At 40.9% G+C, this 21,767-nt stretch overlaps 1 protein-coding gene across 1 annotated transcript in view; it reads right to left on the bottom strand.

Moving 5' to 3' along the window:
- Positions 1-21,767, bottom strand: part of MCTP2 (multiple C2 and transmembrane domain containing 2) — a 117,337-nt gene that overhangs the window by 61,983 nt on the left and 33,587 nt on the right. Inside the window, 6 exon segments of the mRNA XM_083870897.1 lie at positions 1,959-2,052; positions 2,793-2,979; positions 9,435-9,565; positions 10,907-11,071; positions 19,490-19,525; positions 21,442-21,553. Coding sequence (XP_083727023.1) covers positions 1,959-2,052; positions 2,793-2,979; positions 9,435-9,565; positions 10,907-11,071; positions 19,490-19,525; positions 21,442-21,553 — 725 coding nt within the window.

Here is a 21,767-nt window from a genome sequence, read left to right as displayed (position 1 = left end):
GTACCTCCGATTCCCTCCATGATTTTCCCTTTATGAGATTTTTAGCTGGGACTTTGAATTTACTTTTATCAATAACAATAAATCTGAGCAGTCTCCTTGGCAATGCAGGAAATATGGCACTGCTCTAGGAGGGCTCTATTATGGAAGCCCATAATTGCTGCACTAATCATTTATGAATGGCTCAGAACAGATAATTAATCTTTATGTCTCTCATTTCATGATCAGAAATTATGCTATTTTTACCTAAAATGGCTGCATCCTTTTGCAATTTGGTGGGTCTATTACAGCATAATACTAGGATATTTTCAGCACTGCCATTGAAAAACAATTTGTCATTTGCTTCATGAATCAGGCTCAAAGCCTGGGTTATTTTGAATATAATGACAGACTGAGTAACCTTTTACTTAAGCAGAATTTCATTCTGTGCTATGCACAAGGAATGTGTGTCACATACTCTGTATGAAAAGTCTTTGAATTGCAGAATCAAGAACCTGCGTGTCTCTTCCAATGTTCATTATCCACCCACATGCTCCTGTTTGAGTACTGAGGGACAGGGGGCCAAATCCATCACTGATGCAACTGCTTTAGCATCAGCAAAGTTTTTCAGAGGGTAAATAACCTTCTGGGCTCAGCTCTTTCCATGAATTCTGTCTCTATATTAAAACCTCACATATTTCTAGATGGAACTTTTGGCACGTGGCAAAGCTGGGCTGCTCTGCTGTGCTACACTTATTAAATTAAATTACTCAGCAAGGTGCAGTTACACTCCTAATTCCATATGGACCTATATATTATGTCAATTCAGATATGGATTTCTTTACAAGCTACCTTTTGTTATTGACAGGTTTTGGTTTGTTGGGGTTTTTTTTGGCTGTTGTTTGTTTTTATTAAGTTCTCCAGTTCCTTAAGGTGCTGCTCTCTGCACTAAACATTATTTTCCAACTGAGGGTTAAGCAGTGAATTGAATATAGCCCTAAAATAGTACCATGATTAATTGTGGGCTTTCTCCTTTGCTCCTTTTTTTAGGAGCAGCATTTTCTTATGTAACAATACCTTCACAAATACGAGGGAATGGGGCAAGAATGTTTTCCCTCTACCATCTTTTCATGCTTTATCAACAAGTTATCTTAAAAAAATTACTATGTCAGCAAATACACAACACACAAGGCTGTGCCTGTGAATTATGAGCTGCTGTGAGATAGAGAGGGGAATTAAAAGGTCTCCAGAATCCTGGAGAAGATGATAATAAAAATAATAATATCCAGGCAGTCTCTACAGAAAAGTATCAACCTCCTAGACTTTCCCCAGAGGTACAGTACAAAGTTGTGGTTTTAAAAGGTGTTAGTGTCCACTGCTGTCAGGACCAAGAACAACCTGAGGAACAGCTCAGTGCAAAATCCATACTTTTCATGGAGTAAGAGCAGCAAAAAGGTCATCTCAAATTGAAGCCTCAAATAAGCTCTAAGAGAAAGCATCTCACCCGTAGCCCCGTTGCTGACAAGGTTTCTCTTTCAGGTGACAGCCTGCAGTATCACCCAAACCCACACCCAGCACCGCACAGACACCTCAAAATCTTTCAGTCTTGCTCCAAACTCACAAGACACCTGATAGAAGATGGAGAGGCTTTGCTGTGCAGGTGCTTTGCAGGCACCATCGCTTTGCATCAACTCTTATTTTACATGTTCCTGATGGGAAAAACACTTTGCGTGACGTGCTGTTGTAAAGTTATCTGTCAGATTGCTCAGGTCTCATGGGAAATTAAGATCTCCATCCACTGGACCTTCCCACATACTTTTGGCAGTCAAAGCCATTTGGTAACTCAGTTCCCCGAGGCAGGTTTCACTGCTGGAGAGATGATGGGATGATTTACTTTTCCTTGATCAACTGACAGTACTGCACGAAGTCTATCATTTGCAATATATTATAGCATCATATGCTGCAAAACAGAAATAAAATACCTGAAAAATCTGCTGCCATCAGGTCCACTGCCTTTAAAACTTTGACTTGTAAGAAGCCGATGTCCTTTATGTCCCGAAAGGAATTCTTTATACACTGCAAGGAGAAAAGCACAAAGATGAAGTTTGTTTGTAATTCAGTAAGAAAGAGAGACTATTGGAGCACTAAATAACTTATAACAGAATCAGTTAGGTTGGAAATAACCTCTAAGATCCTCAAGTTCAACAATTAACCAGCACTGCCATGCCCACCACTAAACCATGTCCCTAAAAGCTACATCTGCCTGTCTTTTAAATACCTCCACCACTCATGAGTCAATCAGCAGCCTGTTCCAGTGTTGAAAACTTTTTTGGTGAAGAAATGTTTCCTAATATCCAATCTAAACCTCCCCTGGCACAATCTGAGATATACCTATTCCTTCCTGACCAGCTTTTGAGGACGTAGAAGACATCACTAAACTTTATCTCCCAGTATTTGAAAGTCCACAAAATAACCTCCCCAAAGGAAGGAATAAAGCTAAGTATATCATTATCTCTTCATGATATTCAATGTCTCATTCCCCATTATAATCTCCTAATACAATTCAAGTTTGCAGAGAACAGCATTAGTTTAAAACTCAACGAACACCAACAGCCAAATTGCTTGGGTCTATCTGCCCTGCCAATCTCTTTGCCATTCAAAATGCAACTACTCCACTTAATAGTTTTCTTTGGTAGGGGACTTTGGTGTTATTTCTTTCTTTGGTGTTATCATGACTGGAGAAATTTATTTTTTCTGCAATTTTGACTATTTAAAAAAAAATAAATAAATAAACAGAAAAAAGAATACAAACTCACGTAACGCTGAGAAATCTGTTGCCGTTCGTTGGGGTCTCCCAAAGGACAGACACACAAATCAGAGATAGACACCCCTGTACATGGGGCAACAGCAATCAGCATCAGCAGGGACCCTGGATGTTTCTCCAGAGGCAGCTCCAAGCAGTTGGTCTGTTTTGTTGGCAGGGCAGTAATGTCAACGTGGCACCTGGAATGATATTGCCAAGGGTTAATAAGGAAAAGGAGATGGTAAACAAAAAATAATAAAGCAACGTTTATATTGATTTCAGCATCAAGCAGGCACCAAAACTTATTGCTTCTTCAGGATAGAAAGAGTGGAAAAAAATCACTCTAAAATTAAACATAGGAAACCAATTAGGCAGGTTCTACTGTCACATTTTGCTTTCTGGTCTGTCTACTGGTAAGGGGAGGTGAAAGGTTTGGGCTGCAAGTACAGGAGGAAAACTTAACTCTGGCCTGCTTCACTTCCCCTCTAAAATCCCCCCAGTGTTCTGTGGTGGATTTGAAACACAATTTTATCTCACCTGGGGGAAAACAAAAGGGGCAAAAGCAAAATTTAAAACATTAGCCTAAAATAGATTAGTTTCTTTAAAGTCACATACTCCATTTTATGCTACATTATACTGTATGCCCCAATCTCTTTTACAAGCCTTACTAGAGCTACATTTTCAGTGTACTGTTTTATTTCCCAAAGGGAAGGATTGTCTTAAAAGCCCTCCCCCCCCACCCCACCCACTCCTTGCACATAATATGTTTCACTAACCTGATGCTTCCCCCAAAAATAAAAATAAAGAGGATAAAAGAGAAACATTCATAAAGAGACAACAATAAAATATGAGTATGGGCAAAAGCAGAGAGATCACCAGGCAGCCAGTTACACATGAAGGGAGTGGTTAAATGCAACAAAAAGTCTAATCACTTGGCTGGGCTAAATGCCTTCTAAATAGAAGTCCAGTAAATGGAGTGGAACTTTCTCGAACCTCCACGGGTCTTGGCTCGTAAGAACAGGCTGAACAAAAGTTACAGATGAAAAAAGGGTAAAAAAACAAAACAAAACAAACAAACAAAAAATAAGGAAGGAGAAGGTTTGCTGCCACACTGCAAGAGGAGGAACATTCCTCAAAGGGAGGGGCAGTGCATGATGGAGAGCAGAGGGGTTTTGCTTCACTTAATGCCTGCCGACAAGTTTTTATTTAAACTAAACTGTTAAGGTGTTGTCTTAATAGGCTAAAATTCCACAGGGTTCCCCCAGTTGGGTTTCTTCTGGGTAAATGGTGCATGTAGTGTTCCTGATTGATCCCATTCCAGTAGTAGAGCTGGAGCAGTTTATGCCCATCTGCTATAAATTGCATGCTTTCCACTTCTTAACAGCCTATTTTCTGTGAATGTTAAAGGGGGTGAAAAAAAAGAGGAAGAAAAAAAAAAACTCAAAACATTTCAGCCTGAGAACCCAAGAAACCGTGTTATGAAGTAAAAGCCAGTGCTCTGACGAGTCTCTAAGTTGTCCAGCAGCTCCGTGTATTAAAACACAACTCCTTAAGCTTCCCCTGACCACAATCAATGGGAATGACTCTGCCTTGAGTGTGCTCTTTTCTCGCCACTGCTCTGGAGGTACAACAGGTTTCAAGTTTACTCTTATTAACTGCTTTCAAGTGCTTTGAAAGAGAAGGAAAATAAACCAGGCAGAGTACCAAGACGGCTCGGCGCGTAGGCTGCCTCTCAACACCATTTCCAAGTGTGAGAGGTTGCATTTAAAGCTCATTGCTACACCTAGACTCTTCAGAAAAATATGACGGGAAAAGTTGCAGCGGGAAGGAAAACAAAACAACAACAAAGAGAGAGAAAAAAGACCTTATTTCTATCTGAGAAAAAGCCCTTATCACTTCCACACTGGAGGTCAACATCACCTTGGCTGCATTAACACCGCTGTGTCTCGGGCTGCAGCAGTTTCAGTGATATTTTGGGTATCAGCACGAAAGGGGGGATGTATCCTTATCTTGGAGCTTAGTTTTTTGTTGGTTTGGGTTTGGTTTTTTTTTCTCCTAGACAGAGAAACTGAAGGAAGGAGAGGGGAAATCTCAAGGTCACCCAGCTGGTCTGTGATTCAGCTGGCAATAGAGGCCATGTCTCCCACATCAGCATTTCATACACCACCCACTCAACACAGTCCACAACTGGGAAAAGCTGCAGTTGTTTTTTTATGTTTAAAACTTTCCACGGGGTAAGACAGAAAACACAACTTGTTGAGACAACGGTGCATCTCCCACCAATAGATAGCCTCGAACTCCATCATATGTCAAAGGCATAGTTAAATATAATTCACTCTTGTTTGGACAAATTGGAATAATTTCTCTTCTTAAAAGAATTTGATTCGCATAAGGTCAAAGTAAAGATGGAGTATAAGGGTGTGGGGGTTGGAGGGATGCACATGTGGAGGGGAAAACAGCAGGAGGTGGAGTGTAAGTATTTCTTCCTCAAATCATGTCTGATTTCTGAGCAAACTAACTTTCCTTAAAACATCTGTGTTCACTCAAGGTATGCCTGTATTTTCTTGTGAGGAGCTGAAAAAAAAAATCCACATTTGCACTGGCAAAAGGCTTAAGAAAAAAAACAAAGAAAAGACAATCTGTTTCACTGAGGTTATACAACATAATTGACCAGACTGCAGAGAATGCAGCTCGGTAAAACAATTAGACATTCAATTTACTATATAAATTCAGCAATTTCCACACTAACACTTCTACACTATTAAAACGAGTCTAATGATTTCCAAACTACTTCCCTCATTCTCTTGAAACAGAAACTCTTGCTTTCGTTCTTCCTCAGCTTTCTATCTGCAAGATCTTATTGCAGATAATTATTTCACAGGAAAGTGGTAAGAGACTATTGTGATGGGCACAGAATCAAACTAATGGAGGTAATCCACTTCTGTTTAAAATCGCCTGCGATGAATGCAAAGGGCAAAACTCTCAGAACATTTGTACTTTAGGTGATGCAAATGATCTCCTGAGTTAAATTCTCGACAGTAATCCTATCTAAGGATAGACTAGCTCTGCTTGTTGTCATCTTTTGCTATGTTACATATTAAATTCAGACGTAATCTTTCACACAAGTGGCTGAATGCACAATCTGCAGTTCTGTAAGTTAAGAATGCATTGTGCACACAACTGTATCACTTTGCCTTATTTTAACCACAATTAATTAAATGCTTTCCTTCCTCCTCCTGATCAGTGTTTTAGTGTTGAGGTCTATACCTCTGTATTAGCTTCTAGTCCTGCACAGCTTTAGTTTTCATTTAAAACTGCTCTTCTGACTTAAAGCCCTCACCTGTAGCTTCCTTTTCCCCCATTCTTTTATTCGTTTTGCAGAGAAATAGTACTTGACAACAGTATACAATAAATTTGGGATTAAAATATTTGTTTATCAGGGAATCACATGTTAAAATTTCACTAAAAGGTGCTGAGGTTTGCTTACTAGCCGTGTAGTTGTATTTTGCTTTCCCATTTACAGTTAATCAAATTATGACAGGAATCTTTATATATAAACACCTATGAAAAAATCAGTACACAACAGTACCACTTTACCTCCTACAGGCTTCTTGAAAACCCTTGACAAAAGAGATCAGCATCATCAGAGAGTACAGAAAGATGTATCTATGATTAATACTTGACATTTCAAATGTCACAGGTGTCAGGGAAACAATTAATAAGGTCTTATTACGAATGGACAAATTTTGTTTTTTCTGATTCATCCCACAGCCTGGTGAGATTTAAGTGAAGGTTTTGGTTGCAGCCATAATGGGGATTTTACTGCTCCATCCCAACAGCACAGCCTCTAAAACATGGGTTGTTTCTTATTGCAAAGACAGTTTCCTGGAGGCATTCATCATAAAGATACTGGATGCACTCCAGTCTCAGAGCTCACGGTCTTAAAGTTGAGCAATTTTTGTAAAATCTCTTTCCTGAGGTAAATATGTGAAGGAAAACCCTTCAACGTTCTGCAGCATCTCTTTTTCCAGAACATATCCCCTAATGCAGAAACACTCTCTAACAACCTGGCACAAACAATTTAACTCTGCCTGGACAAATTCTGCACACGTTAACACCTTTGTTTATTCATATACATTAACATCGTCTCCTGTTTATAGCATGCCTCTTATCCCAAAGGACACAAAAAGCACTCAATAAACATTACTAACAGTCCTGTGCAGACTAAATAGAGGGATTATTTCATCCAGCACCAAAATGCAGCCAGCCCTCAGTGTCAGAGCCTGCAGCTGAACCACTCAAGGCTGTGGGATTTTAAGTGAGGAAGAGAAATTGGACCCAGCTGAAACTCTAAGGAGACTGCAGGTAGGCTGAATGTAATAATTTAGCTTGTGATGTGCACTGACAGTGAGGGTTTGTTTTGTGATAGAAGGGTGACATGAAATGTTTCCTCACTAATTCAGAAGCAGACAAACACCCCAGGTGTTTGTGTTCAGCACCAGAGGTCCAAGGCATTCTTTATTCTACATGTTCCATGCTCTCCACAGACACTTCAGGTCCTATTTCAAGAGCAATATTTTACCTTGAAAACAAATTATGCCTGGGAGAAGAACCATATTGCAGACTCTTAAGGCACCCATACTATCTGAAATCCTGGGTCTAAAGGAATTAACAGGAGTCTTTGTGCCACAGAAGTTCTGCAGTTGGGATTATCAGATTTGACTCTGCTGTGAGCACCTCCAACTTCATTTGAATATTAAAAACATGCATATATTTAAAGGTTTAACCAAGGCAGTTGGAGGTTGAACAGGCTGGAAGGGACCATAATGAATTCCAACTCTATTCATAAACTGACCACAAAATTATTAAGTCAGATGCAGAAAATTTTGCTTTTTCCTTAAAGCCATGCAAATTATTTGAGGGCAGTTGGCTGCACTGCTTGTGTGTAATGACCGAATATAACCCACAAACATTTCACTAAAGAATATTTCTGACAATGATGTTGTGAAATCCAGAAATCTCAAAACTGAACTTGGAAATCATGGAGACAATAAACATGGCACCTCATAATGCTGTTTTTCCAACAGAATCCTTTTCCAGATTAGACTGCATTTGAACCCTTCATAAAATATTATTTATAGGGTGTCAAAAAGTTTCTACACTGTAAAAACAATACCTGTTATTATGCACTTGGTGTTTACCTATTCTTGCAATTGCTCTTCAAAAACTAGTGTATTTTTTCCTGTTTTGATCCCACAGCCAATTTGCTGTGTTTAAGACAACAAAAGCAAAAAAATTTTTCTCCACATAGACATCAAAAATAAATATTTAAACAAAGAATCACAGAATTGTTTGGATCCAAAGGAATCTTAAAGATCATCTTGTTCCAACCCCTGTGCTACAGGCAGGGACACCTTCACTAGACCAGGCTGCTCATCCAACCTGGCCTTGAACACTTCCAGGGATTTACTCTGAAGATTTACCTTTACTTTAAGGTAAATCTGCCACACAGACCTCACTAGTGCTGAATAGAATAAGCATTTCACTGATCGTTTTTGCCACACTAAACACCACCTGCCATAAACCAGTAGAGAAAAAAGTAGGGGGGAAGCCTAGAGAAAAATTAAAATAAAAGGGAAAAACCTAAGGAAGAATTTCTCCAGCATCAGAGACTGACCTGAGGCAAACTGCAAACATTGCTTTATTCCTTAACTCTAAACAGAATATCAGAAGTAATGGAAGTAGCTGTGAGAATGGAAGGAACAGATTCATCTTCAGCCACTTCTCCATGTGATGAGCAACAGCACTCAGCCAGAAAGAATTTCCTGCTCTGCAAAACCACAAACATTTGCAGAGCCAAAGGGCATTGTTCTTCTCAGTGAATAGTCTCAAACTATTTCAATGCCTGAAGTAAGAGAATGTTCTTATGAGTTACTGTTATTTAGTCAGCACATTGTGAAACCCTGGCCAGGTGAGAGCAGCAAACAACTGCAGGAAATTTAGGAAATTTAGATTTGTGGCAACAATCCTGCCAGCAGATGAGCATGGACAGACAAAAGAAGGTGACCAGTAAAGTGATTGGTTTTTGGTGCTGCTGCAGATACCCAACAGCACAGACGTTTTTTGGGGAAGGTCCACAGGACAATGCTGAAAGTCAAAGCAAGGAAGGAAGAGAGAGGTACTACTAAGAAAACAACACTGTACAAATTCAGAGAGAGTGGAATGGAATTAAAGAGTCTTAGAAGAACACAACACCAAAGTGCAAACAGAAAAAAAGGGACACCATTCTCAAAAGCAGCACAAAATCCCTGGGCGGGCAGCAGAGCATATAAAGATGTGGAGCAACATCACCACAAAAATACAGAAAAATCCTGCCTCTTGATGCCACTGAGCTCCCACAGTATTTCAGGGTTTAGAGGCTGCTTGGGTGTCTCTGCATTCAGATTTTGGCTAATCAATTACCCATTAATAGGTTTTAATAAACATAATGTAAACGTAACCTGGACATGACTGGAAGAAGGACGGAAAAATAATTATGATGCTGGTAATGAAAAAAAAATGATTAGTTAAAAAAATAAAAATAACTTTATTTTTTGTACTTCCCCTCATTCTACCCCTCCCCCAAAAAATAAAATCTAACTCAAACCCAACTTACGTTCCCAAAAGCTCCTCGTGCTTTTTGTTATCCTTTCTCCACACCTCAATGTCCAACATATCCTTCCTGTCAGAGAAGTAGTGAAAATCAAACTGTTCCCTCCACTGAGGATTTGCACTCTTACACAGTCTCTAGAAAACATGCAGTTACAATATTTACTTTTCTTAAACAGTACTTATTTTCACAGTAAATCAAAAAGAAAAGAAAGAAATCAATTCTACAGAACAAGGCTGGATGTTGGAGCATCAAGTACTAATGTCATTCCACCCAAAGCTCCCCAGCCCATCACACATAGTATCATCTTCCTAAATATTCTCTTTCCTCCCTCTCAATAACAATAAATATACAGTTTTTATCTGAATGAATGGCTGGAAAAATTCAGAAATACAAGGTATACCCCACCATCTCCACTTCCAGTGGATTGTGGTCATCATTCACCATCACACACTGGAAGAAACCAGGAATAACCCTTTTGAGGACAATCACCTGGAAACAGGTTTGCGTGAATTAAAGAACCCAAAACAGTATTTTTTCACCTTTCTGTGTTAAGCAAACAGCTCAGCCTTGTATAACCCATCTACAGACCATTAAAGAGACACATAAAAAGGGATGGTAATGGGAATAACATATATTTATTCTAAAGTAACCAAACCATTTGTTATTTTTTGAAACTACTTTTCTAAATAAGAAACATATCATGACCTTGGTTTGAGGTCTGATGTGAGGGACAGAGTGCAGGTTTACGCGCCTACATCCAAATGTTATGTTCTGTGAACTTGCTCTGTACATTTTGTACAGGAGGAGGTTTGTTTTCTCCTCCTCTGCACTTCCAGTTCATGACATGCACAGCTCTTGCTCTCTCAAAAGAGTATTATTTTAATTATAGCCTTTCTTTTTATTAAGACTTTCCAGATGAAATGTGTATCTTTGGGAACCTCGTTCGTTTCTTAGATTCTTATATAACTGAACAGTATACAGATAAACACAGCCTAGAAGAATAAAAATTAATATCAAAACTATGGAACATTTTATCTGTTTGGGGGGGCAGGTACTGCAGCATGTAACATATTTTTCAAGGAAAGTACTTCAAAAGAATGATAATTCCCCTGCACTGGAAACCATTTCAGGTCTACTTTTCCAGCAGATCTAACACTGCAAGCCCAACTTCTGTATTGGCAGAGACCAAAACACATGTTTGATGCATGTAGCTTTATTTCATTTTGTATTAATGCCAAACATCCATCAACATGATGAGTATGTTAAATGCACAAAACACTGATAACACACAGTATTCCTGACTTGCTCTTTCTCTACTAGCAAGAAAACAGGGCTTCTGATGTGGTCTCCTGGTTTTGAACTCACTTATCTAAAAGACTATCAAGAACAGTTCCATCCGAGGTAGCAACACCGCTAAAAGAAACACCGAGCACCTTATTGACTTCAGACAGCTGAAGGAAATCCTTAATACTCACCTTGCTCTTGTATCTTTGATCTCCCAGTTTGAGGAGAATAAAAATCTCTGCCAAGCCCCCTCTGGGCATGTTCTTCCCCTCCAAGAGGGTGATGGTGACCAGCCCATTCCACAGCTGGTTCTTGCGCAGAGACTCCGAGAGCCGCATGCTCCGTGTGAAACTCGACTGAAAGGCAAGGCAGCAACACGGAATGTTTCAACACCCAAACATATTTCCATGCTCACACTAATTATGCTATGAAAGCACACCAGGAGTGGGAGAGACACCATGCTTCCTGAAGGGTAAGCTGGCAATGGAAGGCAGGAGGATGCTATGGATTTTCTGCCCAAACCTACTATGGTCCCTGTGAAAGGACAGTGCTCAATGTCACAGCAAAATCAGCAGAGTTTGCTTAAACCTCCAGAGAAGCTTCCTTCAGCTACCCTGGCTGAGCTCTGGCAAGAGCAGACCTTGAGCAGTGAGAGCAACCTGGTATCTTGGCTCTGGGAAAGGCACTGGAGAGCAATGGGGAACAGAACAAAGGATGAAACTAAAGTAAACTCTTAAAACATCTCCAGCTACATCCATAAAACGTGTGTCTGTCCATTCTGGGGAGGCAGCCCAGCATCACAAAGCCCACAGCCAGGTGAAAGGCTGAGCAGCATCTTCCACCTCCTCCATCACTCGCCTCAGGCTCTTTGCCCGCTGCCTTTGCTGCTCCTGCTTCCAGAAACTGAGCCCACGAATCAAAAATACTGATGCCTGCTGAAAAAACACTGACACCACCAGGCTCTTTATCTGGAGTTATGGTTACCTGGTAGCCACATTTGTTACCTTCGCAGCTTCATCTCGCACAGCACGGCTGCGCTAACAGTTTGCTAACTGGCAATATTTTATTGGACAGAGGATGATTAAATAGGCCTTTATTTGGGGGGAGTGAGCTGGAAACATTAAAACTCAAGGCTACACTCTTCTTCCCGCAGTAAAAATCCTGCCATATTTTATTCTCCTGAAGCAACTTTTAACTCGCTACACTTTGGAGCTTCAATCATGTCATGTACAGGTGGGAGCAAGACGGAGGAGAAGATTTCACAAGTCACTTTAAAACAGGACGTGCTAGCTTTAAAAGCAAGTAAGAAATGTTGTTGCTAAATAAAACGATTGCAAAAGCACCTGATGTCTGAAGATTACTTTTTATGGATCAATTACCCGGCAACAAAATTCTTAAATCATAGGTGGTGAACTCACAAAATTTTTACTTGCTTTTTACTGGTTAAAATACCGAATTCTGAATCCCACAAGCATATTAATATACTTCTATTTAAACACCCCGTTTGGCCTTCCTGGCGCAATGGGTAAAAATTCCTACCTTTAAAAAGAAAACGAGATTTTGATTCATAAATCCAGCTGCAATGTAATTTCTTTTCTCTCTCTTTTTTTTTAAAAGTTCGTCTTTTGGGCCAAAAAGCTAAAGCATGACTGTTCCCATGGACATACTTCAAAGTCCCAGCAGATATACTCCTCCCTAAACACTGCAACTATTTCAAAATCCTTTTTATAAAAAAGGGAGTAATGTCCACAAGGGATCAAAGGGCATTCTACAGTCTGGCAATCGCCTTAGAAAAATGGCAGTGCTTCCATGAAATATGCCCTAAAATAATTTTGCAGCTTGGTATGTCCTAATTTCGAATTGGATGTTTATCTTGGAAAGGCTTCTATCTAACTTGTCCATAAAACAGCTCCACTTAGCTCTATGAGCCCTGTGAAAATGGAATCCAAAGCTGGCTATTAAGGGGGCCTGGAGATTGCTTCCATATGGCGTAACAGCATGGGAGTGGAGGGCTAAGGCCTACAGCAGGCGCTGCTTGGCTTGAGCTCCCCATCTATCCATGGACACTCATTGCATTACACCATAACATCTGGATTATTGCTTGTAATGTCCCTGGGAAATATCCACTTCCCATCAAAGCCTTTATCTATCTCGCTTGTACTTTGAACATTTTAGTATTTAACATAGTCATGTTTGATGTGATGTGCTCGCTGCTTTAGGAGCAAGGATTCTCCCTCCCCCTCCTGCTCCTTCTGAGGAGGAGGAAGAGGTATTTGATGTTAGTTCACAAAAAAAAAAAAAAAAACAGATGAAGTTTATTATCCACATTACAATTTCTTTCAAAAACAAAGCATCTAGCTCTCTTCAAAGCTCCCAGGCTGAACACAAAAGACAGTTGTTATCACTCAGTTTTCAAATCAAACTTGGATTCTCTTTTTTTTTTTTTTTTTTTTTTTTTATCCAGGCCAGTATTTTAGGGAGTCACTCAGCACTGGGGACCTTCCTACCCCAGCCCTACAGCACACATAACCCCACCCTTGTAGCTGCTGACTTGACAGTTCAAAGGACTGTTGGGAGGTACCCAAATCAGCCTGGATCTCACACAGCCCCAGGAAAAATCAGCACCTGCACTCAGCATTACTGGAACACATTGCAACGCACCAACCTTGACCTCCCAAAACAGGTGGCCCCAAGCAAAGAGCCTTGTGCACCCTCTTCTCTGGCTGTGCAGCTGCAGGAGTGCTCTGTGCTCCTCTCAGAACAGGAGTGTGCTGGTCCCCAGATAACAGGACCTGCAGGAGATCCAGCATCACCTGAGAGCATCCCACTGCAGAGTGGAGCCAAGATGTTTGCAACTGGTTTAGGGCACGGTGCTGACCTGCAGCAGCTCCACACAGGCTCCCCCCAGAGCTTCCCAGCTCCCCCAGCCCAGCCCTGCCACTGGCACAGAGATCTCTCCAAACTGAGCATGGGAAGGCTGCTTGACTGCCTTACACCCCTGCAAGACACACAGCACATGAGGAATGCTTTGGATTTCCTGGACATGCCCAGGTCGCCCCCACAGAGCCTGCTCAGCAGGTCTGGCACATTTCCTGTGCCTCACAGCACCAAAGAGCCCCTGTGTACTTGCTCTGTGACCACCTCTCCAGCTTCCCCAGGTATTTGGCAGGCTGTTCCTCTGACCACCCTGATGGAAATCCCAGTGAAACAGGCAGTGTCTCAGATTCCACTCAGAGTTTCTGGAAGGAAGCACGTCTGGGGAAAATCAGATGTGTGGTAGACCCACAGAGCCAGGGCCTTCAATGAGTCAACTTTAGTGCTGCCTAGGGAAGTCTGCACTAAGGAAAATGCCTCCCAGGTGACAAGAAAATGATACTGCCTTATTTATTTTAGACGTCTTACCTCCTCTCTGATACCCCACACCTACTCATTTCAAACTGATTTACACAGAGCTAATTGATTAAACTTCACAGCCTCCCTCTGAGCTGGCAAAACAATTGCAGAGCAGAGCACAGAGGAGCACAGCGATCAGTCCAACAAAGTTACTCGGGCAAAACAAGCACTGAAAAAAATCACCCCAAACACTCTCCCTTGCCTTCAGCCACCACTGCCCTAGCCTGCCTACAATGAAACCAGAAAACCCAAAGCCCTGGTCCATACTGGCCAAAAAATGAGGATGCAACTGCTTGATCAGTGACAAATTTTGAAGAGTTTTATCTATTTTTTATCTATTCAGCTCTTCCTTTTGCTGTTACCTCCCAGGCTAGTGATGTCTCCACACTTGTGGAACTCCTCCCCTGCTGAACCTGAGCCTTTTCCAGCTGGGCTCCCACACTGGATGCCAGGTCCTTCAGGCCTCTCCTGCTATATTTTCCTGTAAGCTCCCTGCTCACACTCTGGCTACAGCCCAGACCCAAGAAAAGGTGCCTTGCCGAGGTACAGAAAAGTTGGCTGAACCTGGGATCAGGCTACAGGGCTGGAAATTAAGAAACACATGATTTATGATGGAAGCTGGCACACGTCCCAAGCGCAAGGCATTGGACAAGCTTGCTCATTCCTTCCCCTCATCATTTCTGAAATCAAGGTAGCCTTGAGACCAGATTTTGAGGGTTGTCTCTAGATAGAGCTCTGATTTTGGCTGGGCTCTGTGTGTGCAAATAAGCAGTAACACCACAGAGGTCACCTTTATCAGGAGTTCACTGCTATAAAATGGATAAAAACTGGAACTAAAGACATCCCTCAAACAAAGCAGCCAGGAAAAAAAAAAAAAAAAAAAAAAAAAAAAAAGGAAAAAAAAATAAAAGAATAAGCACAAAAATATCCAGAGATCCTTATTCCTTAAAACAAAGTAGATATTTTTTTAAGTCTAAGAACCCATGTCCACTGCAGATCTTGGGAGCATAACTCATCACATAAGTAATGATTAATCTCTGATGCAGAAGTATAGCCTGGTCATAGAGCAGGACCCTGCCACAAAAGGACCAGAAGATGGGTCTTCTCCCAACTGCTTAGAAAGGACATTTGCCCAAAAAACATCCCTCAGCTATGAAGAGAAAAATTAAAAATCAGTGCTCGCATCACCCCTCTCAAAATCTTGTTCCTGGTTTCAAAATTAATATAAAAGTTTCTCACATCAACTTTCAATTTTTTATCACTTTCTGGTTCTAGCTTAAAAAAAGAAGAATGAGCAGGTGAGCCATGTTCTGCCTACAGAGCCAAATACAGGAGCTGAACAAAAATGACGGAGCTTTGGAGGGGAAAGAACCAGCTCATTGACCCAGCTTCACAAAATCCTTTAGGAGCTCCAGTCTCCCTGATAACTCCATTTGTCTATAATCTCCCTCTACAGGCACCCAGCAAATCCCCTCTGGTGCATCAGGGCTGCTTTCAAATCTGTCTCTTTTCCTGACACACACACATACATGCCCCAAGTTCAAACTTGTTTTTGAAGCAATAAAGAGATGCAGAAAAATTGTACATTTAAATGACACGGCGAGGTGGCCAAGTGTGAAGCGAGCCCATCTCTCCCATCTTTCATTTAAAAGGATGAGACAGGACAACAGAGAGCCTGCTGCAATCCCTGTGAAGAGGTCAACGTCAAAACTGGGCCACGTAATTCGCCATTTGAGACAACAACAACACACAAATAGGAGGACTCTTCGGACCTCTCCTCATTAGGAAGAGAAACCTCTTTTTTTTTTTTTTTTGCAGAGGCAGTTTTCCCCTTGGGAAAGAGGAGAGGGCAGCGGGAAAGGCAAGTGAACCAACACGAGATTGGCACCACGACAATGTGTGACCCTGTCCCTGCTGCCCACGGGGGATTGGGGGAGAGAGCCAAACACGACCAGGCAGACAAAAATCAAACCTAACAGCCCACACAGGAAAACAAAAAAATAAAAAAAGAGAGTGAGGGATTTTCCCCTGCTCGAGGAGCCTTTGGGTCCGGTCAGCCTTTCAGCCAATTTATTCAATCAGCTTTGGCTATCAAGGTGGCAATTCCGTCACTTTTGTTTCAGGACTGAACTGCTGCAGGTCAATCCACCCCAAGCAGACCTGCTTATCTGCCTCCTGGATGTTCAACACTTAAAGGTTATTCAGCTGTACAAATGCTGGAAATAGCGTGCAGGGCACTCAGGGTGAGACTCAAGCCACCCGGGACAAACAAGGGTACTGAGCATTAGCATGCTCTCCCCAGCAGAGAGCTACCAACTCCCTCTGTGCCCCAGAAAGGAAGGCAGAACAGAGGGGAGAGCTTGTCAATACCCAGATACGAGTGAATATATTAATGCTGCCTAACAGCATCCTCTTCCCTTTGCAATGCCACCCTCCATGAGGAAAAGAAGAAAGCAACACTCTTGAAAACAGCCCCCACCAAGGACAATGCTGTTCTCAGCTCCCATGAAAAATGAGGGATCTGAATGTGCTGCCCATGTCTTGGGAATCTGCACAAATATGCAATGATTCCCTTCCAGCAGCTGTGAAAAATATAAACTGCGTAATAATCAAGAGATACCTAAATCATGCAGTTCAACAGCTCTTGCTCCAAAATGATTTAAAAGACCATATTGAGTTGCTGGAACCCTTCCTGCATACTCCCTGTAATGACCATGAGGCTACTGGAGCTGGGCTGGAGATCTTGTGCTGACACAGTTTTTGTTGTTGCCTGAAATGCAGCTCTTTCTTCAAAAAGCAAGGGAGCTAAGAGAACACACATGAAGAGAGTACAGTATCCACAACAGCCCACATGAGCCCTGCTGCCAGTCTGACATGGAGCTGCAACAGGTACCAGTGCCATCAACATTTGGGGTAAATCTGGGAAGTCAGCAAGAATCTTGTGATTAATGTGAAAAGACTCATTTAGGACACTGATGTGCCAAATCTGCATTAAGACAACATAAAATGGTCAAATTAGAGGATAATCAGATTTCTTTCATGTAGGCAATACAGATTAAAAAACAGCTGTGAGAGTTATATTCATTTTGTCCATCCTTAAAATAAGTCATTTTCCCTGTATTTATAGAAGAGGAAAAGCTAAATATTACAATAGGGGTCAGCTGCAGTTCAGCACATTAAAAAAAAAAAAAAAAAATCCCAGGAAAACTATTTCAAAGAGAAAACTTTTATTTGCCTAAACCTGGTGAGAGGAAATTTAGATGTCTCAGTTCAGCTGCTCAAATGGAAGGTGTACACTGTGCTTTCTCTCTGCAACACCCAACCAGAGTCAGCTCAGGAGCCAAAAAACAGACAAGCTTGTATCCATTACAGAGCTCTCTCCATTTCCCCTACCCTCCTTATTCCTGTATCTTTATCTCGTCCAGCAACATTGTTTTCTACCCCATCATACTCTCTGGCTATTCTCCCCTAACCTCTTGTGCCTTCCCTAGACACCTATATTCCCCATGCACACAATTTTTCTTCCCAGCCTTTATGTTCTGCCACAAACTGCTAGTACTGCTTCCACAGAGCAGAGTTTCCTAACTAAAGATGGTTATTGATGTACAGTACTGGTGTTTTAGTGCAGTAGCAGAATCAATAAACCAGGAAATACTGCTTTGTCAGATTTTTTCCGGCGCATGCTGGGAAATATTTTTTACTGCCTTTGGATGGTCACAGAGGTTTTCTTTAGAGATCACACTAGAGCATGAACTGTGTCTTCTCTAGGAAGAGCTGAAGCTCTCCTACCCTCTAGTGACTGGAACAGAACAGAGCACGGGGTTGAAGCTTTTTTTTCCTTTTAAACAATACTTTCATGTCTCCTAAATCAGCACCATGCTTCAGCATCTCTTAATTTAATTTTGAAAGGTGTTAAGGCACAAGACAGAGTCTTGAGAGCTGAAAGGCTGACAGCTAAAGGTCCAAAAATATGTATGTAAAAAAATTATACAAAATGCAATGAGATACTGAGTAAAAGCAAAAAGAAAAACCAAACAAACAAAAAAAAAATCTAAACAAATGGAAATAAAACCACCCCAAAACTTCCAGTGACAGCAACCTAGGCAGAGTTTTGGTTATTCTGAAGAAAAAGAACCTGAGTTTAAAAACCTGACTCCCTTTCCCATGTCCCAAAGCCAACCAGCATCCAGTAGCAGCTGTGAGAGAAAGATGGGGATCAAGCAACACCGACCCAGCCAGGGCACAGTAATTTCCAGAGCCTTAGTTAAAAACTAAAGTGATGAGCTCTTCCGTTATTCCATCACTTTCTACCAAGTGGCATTCAGGGATTCCTGGCAGCTCTCTGCTCCAAGCACTGCAATATCCCTGCAATCAGGGCTCCAAAGGCTGTACTTTGCACTTCTTCTATTGATGAAAACATTCTTGCTGGCACAATACCTGAGATGGTTGGCTCCTCTACACAGCACACCACGGTTGTAATGAATAAAACAAGAGGAGGTTAATGATTCAATTTATTTAGGCACAAACCGATAGTTACAGAGGGAAAATATCATGAGAACACATTCATTTTAAGAGCCAAATTCTGCTTTTCAGAGACTCAGACTGTATAGCTCTCAAGCTGGGTACTGGGGCTTGCAGTGTCTGTATCATTGTTATTTACTCAATAGCAAATTAAAGCTTTACAGAACACATAAAAAGCCACAGTCTGCTTCCTGAACAAGTTAAAATCTAATGCAAAAAATGATACAGGAATATAAAAGTAATGGAAGCCTGCAGGGATCCTACAGGAGACCAAGGGAAGCAAGTTATACGGACATGTGGCAACACACAAATCTTGGAAATCCTCTTACAATGGAGGTAATGAAAACTCCCTGCTCAGCCTCCATCCCAAGAACAAAAGGAATTTCAAAACCCACAGGGGCAACCAGAAGAAATACTGCCTCACAAAATTCCACTCATGGTGAGAGGCAGCCCCAAAGACAGACGGGGATCCAGAACAGCCTCGTTCAACCCCTGCACCAACACTGTCCAGGTGTTCTGAAACAACTCAAACCCTCCACAGCTCCTTTCATTTTGGTTGAATTTACACTCCTTTCCTTCGTACAGAAAGTTTGTCTCTCTTTCTACGGCTCTTTGTTAGTGGGGTCTTATGTTCACTTGCCACTAGACACTACCATGGCACCTACAGTTAGTAAACAACTGCAAATTCCTATCACGATGAATAGGAAAATCAAAAGAGCACAGGGTTATCACAGCCATCATATTGTGACAGGTTGCCTCTACCCTTCTGAGTTTTCCTTAGTTTAGCCTGTTTCAGAGGAGGGCACACATTTTGGGAGGGGATCTTCCTTTTCTTTAAGTGAAAAAAAAAAAAAAATTACCTTGGATGAAGTTCGTTTCTTTCGACTTGACCATCTCTGTTCATGAGTCCCCATTATTGCACCAAAGAGAATCCAGGGAAAGAAAAGAGGTAAAGAGTAAAATGAGGAAAGTGTTTAGTAAAATAATTCAAACAGCAGCTTGTCAAATGAGTTAGAAAAGCCTATTACAAAATAGGGGGCTAAATCTACAACTCCATCTACCTTCCCTGCCACATGGAACATAACAATCAACAAACTCAAAATACCTGCATTGCACCAAAAAAAAGAGGCAATAAAAAAAAAGTAATTGAGAATAAAAAGTGGAGGGACCCAGAGCCATTAGTAAGAAACATGGCTTATACTTTTGGTGCCATCTGGTTCTACAGTAAGCTAATTTAAAAAGGGGGGAAAAAAAATCATCTTGCTGTTAAGTGCTAATGTGGACAGAGCTATTTCACTGTTCTGACTCCTTTGGAAATGGCTGAGCAATCTGCATTTGAAATATGAGGGCTTAAAACATTGTCTTTAAAAAAAATTACAGTGTGCACCAGCTCTTCTATCATCTGCACTCTGAATGTTAACTAAGCACCCAAGAGTACCAATAGCTGCTATTTAAACCAGTAAGCTTTGTTTCACTGGCTAGGTCCACTTTTGTCCAGGCCTTACTAAAAATCCTGGAATTCCTGAGGTTCTTATGACTAAACTAACTTTTTTTGATAAAGTTATTTTACATTTTTGCTTTACCCCTTCCTGCAATTCAGTAACACATGCCAACAATGCTGCCTCGCACAAGTTAGAGGGGAGTTCACAGTCCAAATAAAAGTCATCTCATAATATAGACATTTAAATACACCATTATTTTAAATATTGCCATTAAGCTTTCAAATAATCACATAGTGAGGTAAAAATAACTCTATCATTGCCTTGTTATTAATTAAGACTTTACAATTCTCAAAAAGGCATCTATTTGAAAGATAAATAATGAACAGCAGATATCCCACATTAGCTTCTTATTATTTTGCTTTCCAACCCCTTGAAACATTTATATTTCTATAAATAATCCCATTCAGGCTGGAATTCCATACCTATAATTCAAAATTGTGCTGTAAACAGCAGGTTTCATACTCAACTCTGCAGAAAACCTTTAGAAATATTTTCTCTTAGAATTTTAAAATGAGGTCCGGTTTTTAAGGCAGTCCAAGTAACTGCCTGATCTTGGGTATTCACCCCTTGCTAGCCAGGAGCAGGATTAGCTCACCAACATTTGTGTGCTGTACACTCTGTATAAAACACTAGGAGAAAACTTTAAAAATAGAACCGAAAAAATCCACGTGAAGGACGTGAAATTTTAAAAAAACCCTATCAGCTTCAGTTATCATGTTCCCAGCCTCTGCCCAGCTTCTCTGGGTTTCTAACATCACCAATCACCACACTTCTCCATCAGAGGCCAAGTTCAATTAACTCACTGAAGAAACTGTCAGTGGGAAGATCAGGGTTTTACAAGCAACCTCCTCCTCTCAGCCTGGTGCTCCTCCACAGGACTGGGTCAATTTTAAGTCTTAAACATCTGAGTTCAGTTTTTAGATTTCACATGGATAAGTTTTTTGATTGTTGTTAAAAATTATATATATATATATATATATATATATATATATATATATAGCAACCAAAAAAAGCTTTTCTTCAACCTGCCCATTGCAGTACTGGACACATGCCCAGAGCACAGAGAGCAGTGCCACAGTGCACATCACAGTGACAAGATAGAAGCATCCAGCTAAAAATGTCTACACAACTTTAGCCCAGCTAAATACAGGGCTTATTTTTTTTTAAAGTTATGCTCTATCTCGATTTCAATATTGAGTCTCAAAGGATGAAAATAAAGGTGGCATTTCCCAGTAAATCAAATTATGCCAGCTCTTCTTTTCTCCCCCCTACAAATTCCAGCTATAAATTTGATTTCCTAAGCCACTTACATTTCTCTTGAAGTCTCCTTGCTTGACTGCTAGACTCAAGTTTAATACAATCACTCCCATGTCATCTTCTAAACTGTTGGGATCTTCCAGTTTTAAAACCTGTTCAGTAGTTCTACAAGACAATAAAAAGAAGAAGAAAAAAAAAAAAAAGTTGTGCATTTATTGACTCCAGTTAACTCGGGTTGATTATTAAAGGTCAGGCTGAGCTGTGCAAATTTCAGCTTCTTGTCTGAAATTCCCAATATTGAGTTTAAATGTTAAAATGGGAAATCGGGAGAGTTCTTTCTTGGTTCTGACAAAATACACCCCTCTTTTAATAATGCAGC

This window comes from Zosterops lateralis (genome assembly GCF_965231275.1).
Source record: "Zosterops lateralis genome assembly, chromosome: 13".
Classification (NCBI taxonomy): Eukaryota; Metazoa; Chordata; class Aves; order Passeriformes; family Zosteropidae; genus Zosterops; species Zosterops lateralis.
The sequence above is the reverse complement of the archived record's forward strand: the minus strand, read 5'-3'. Positions and strand labels throughout refer to the sequence as shown.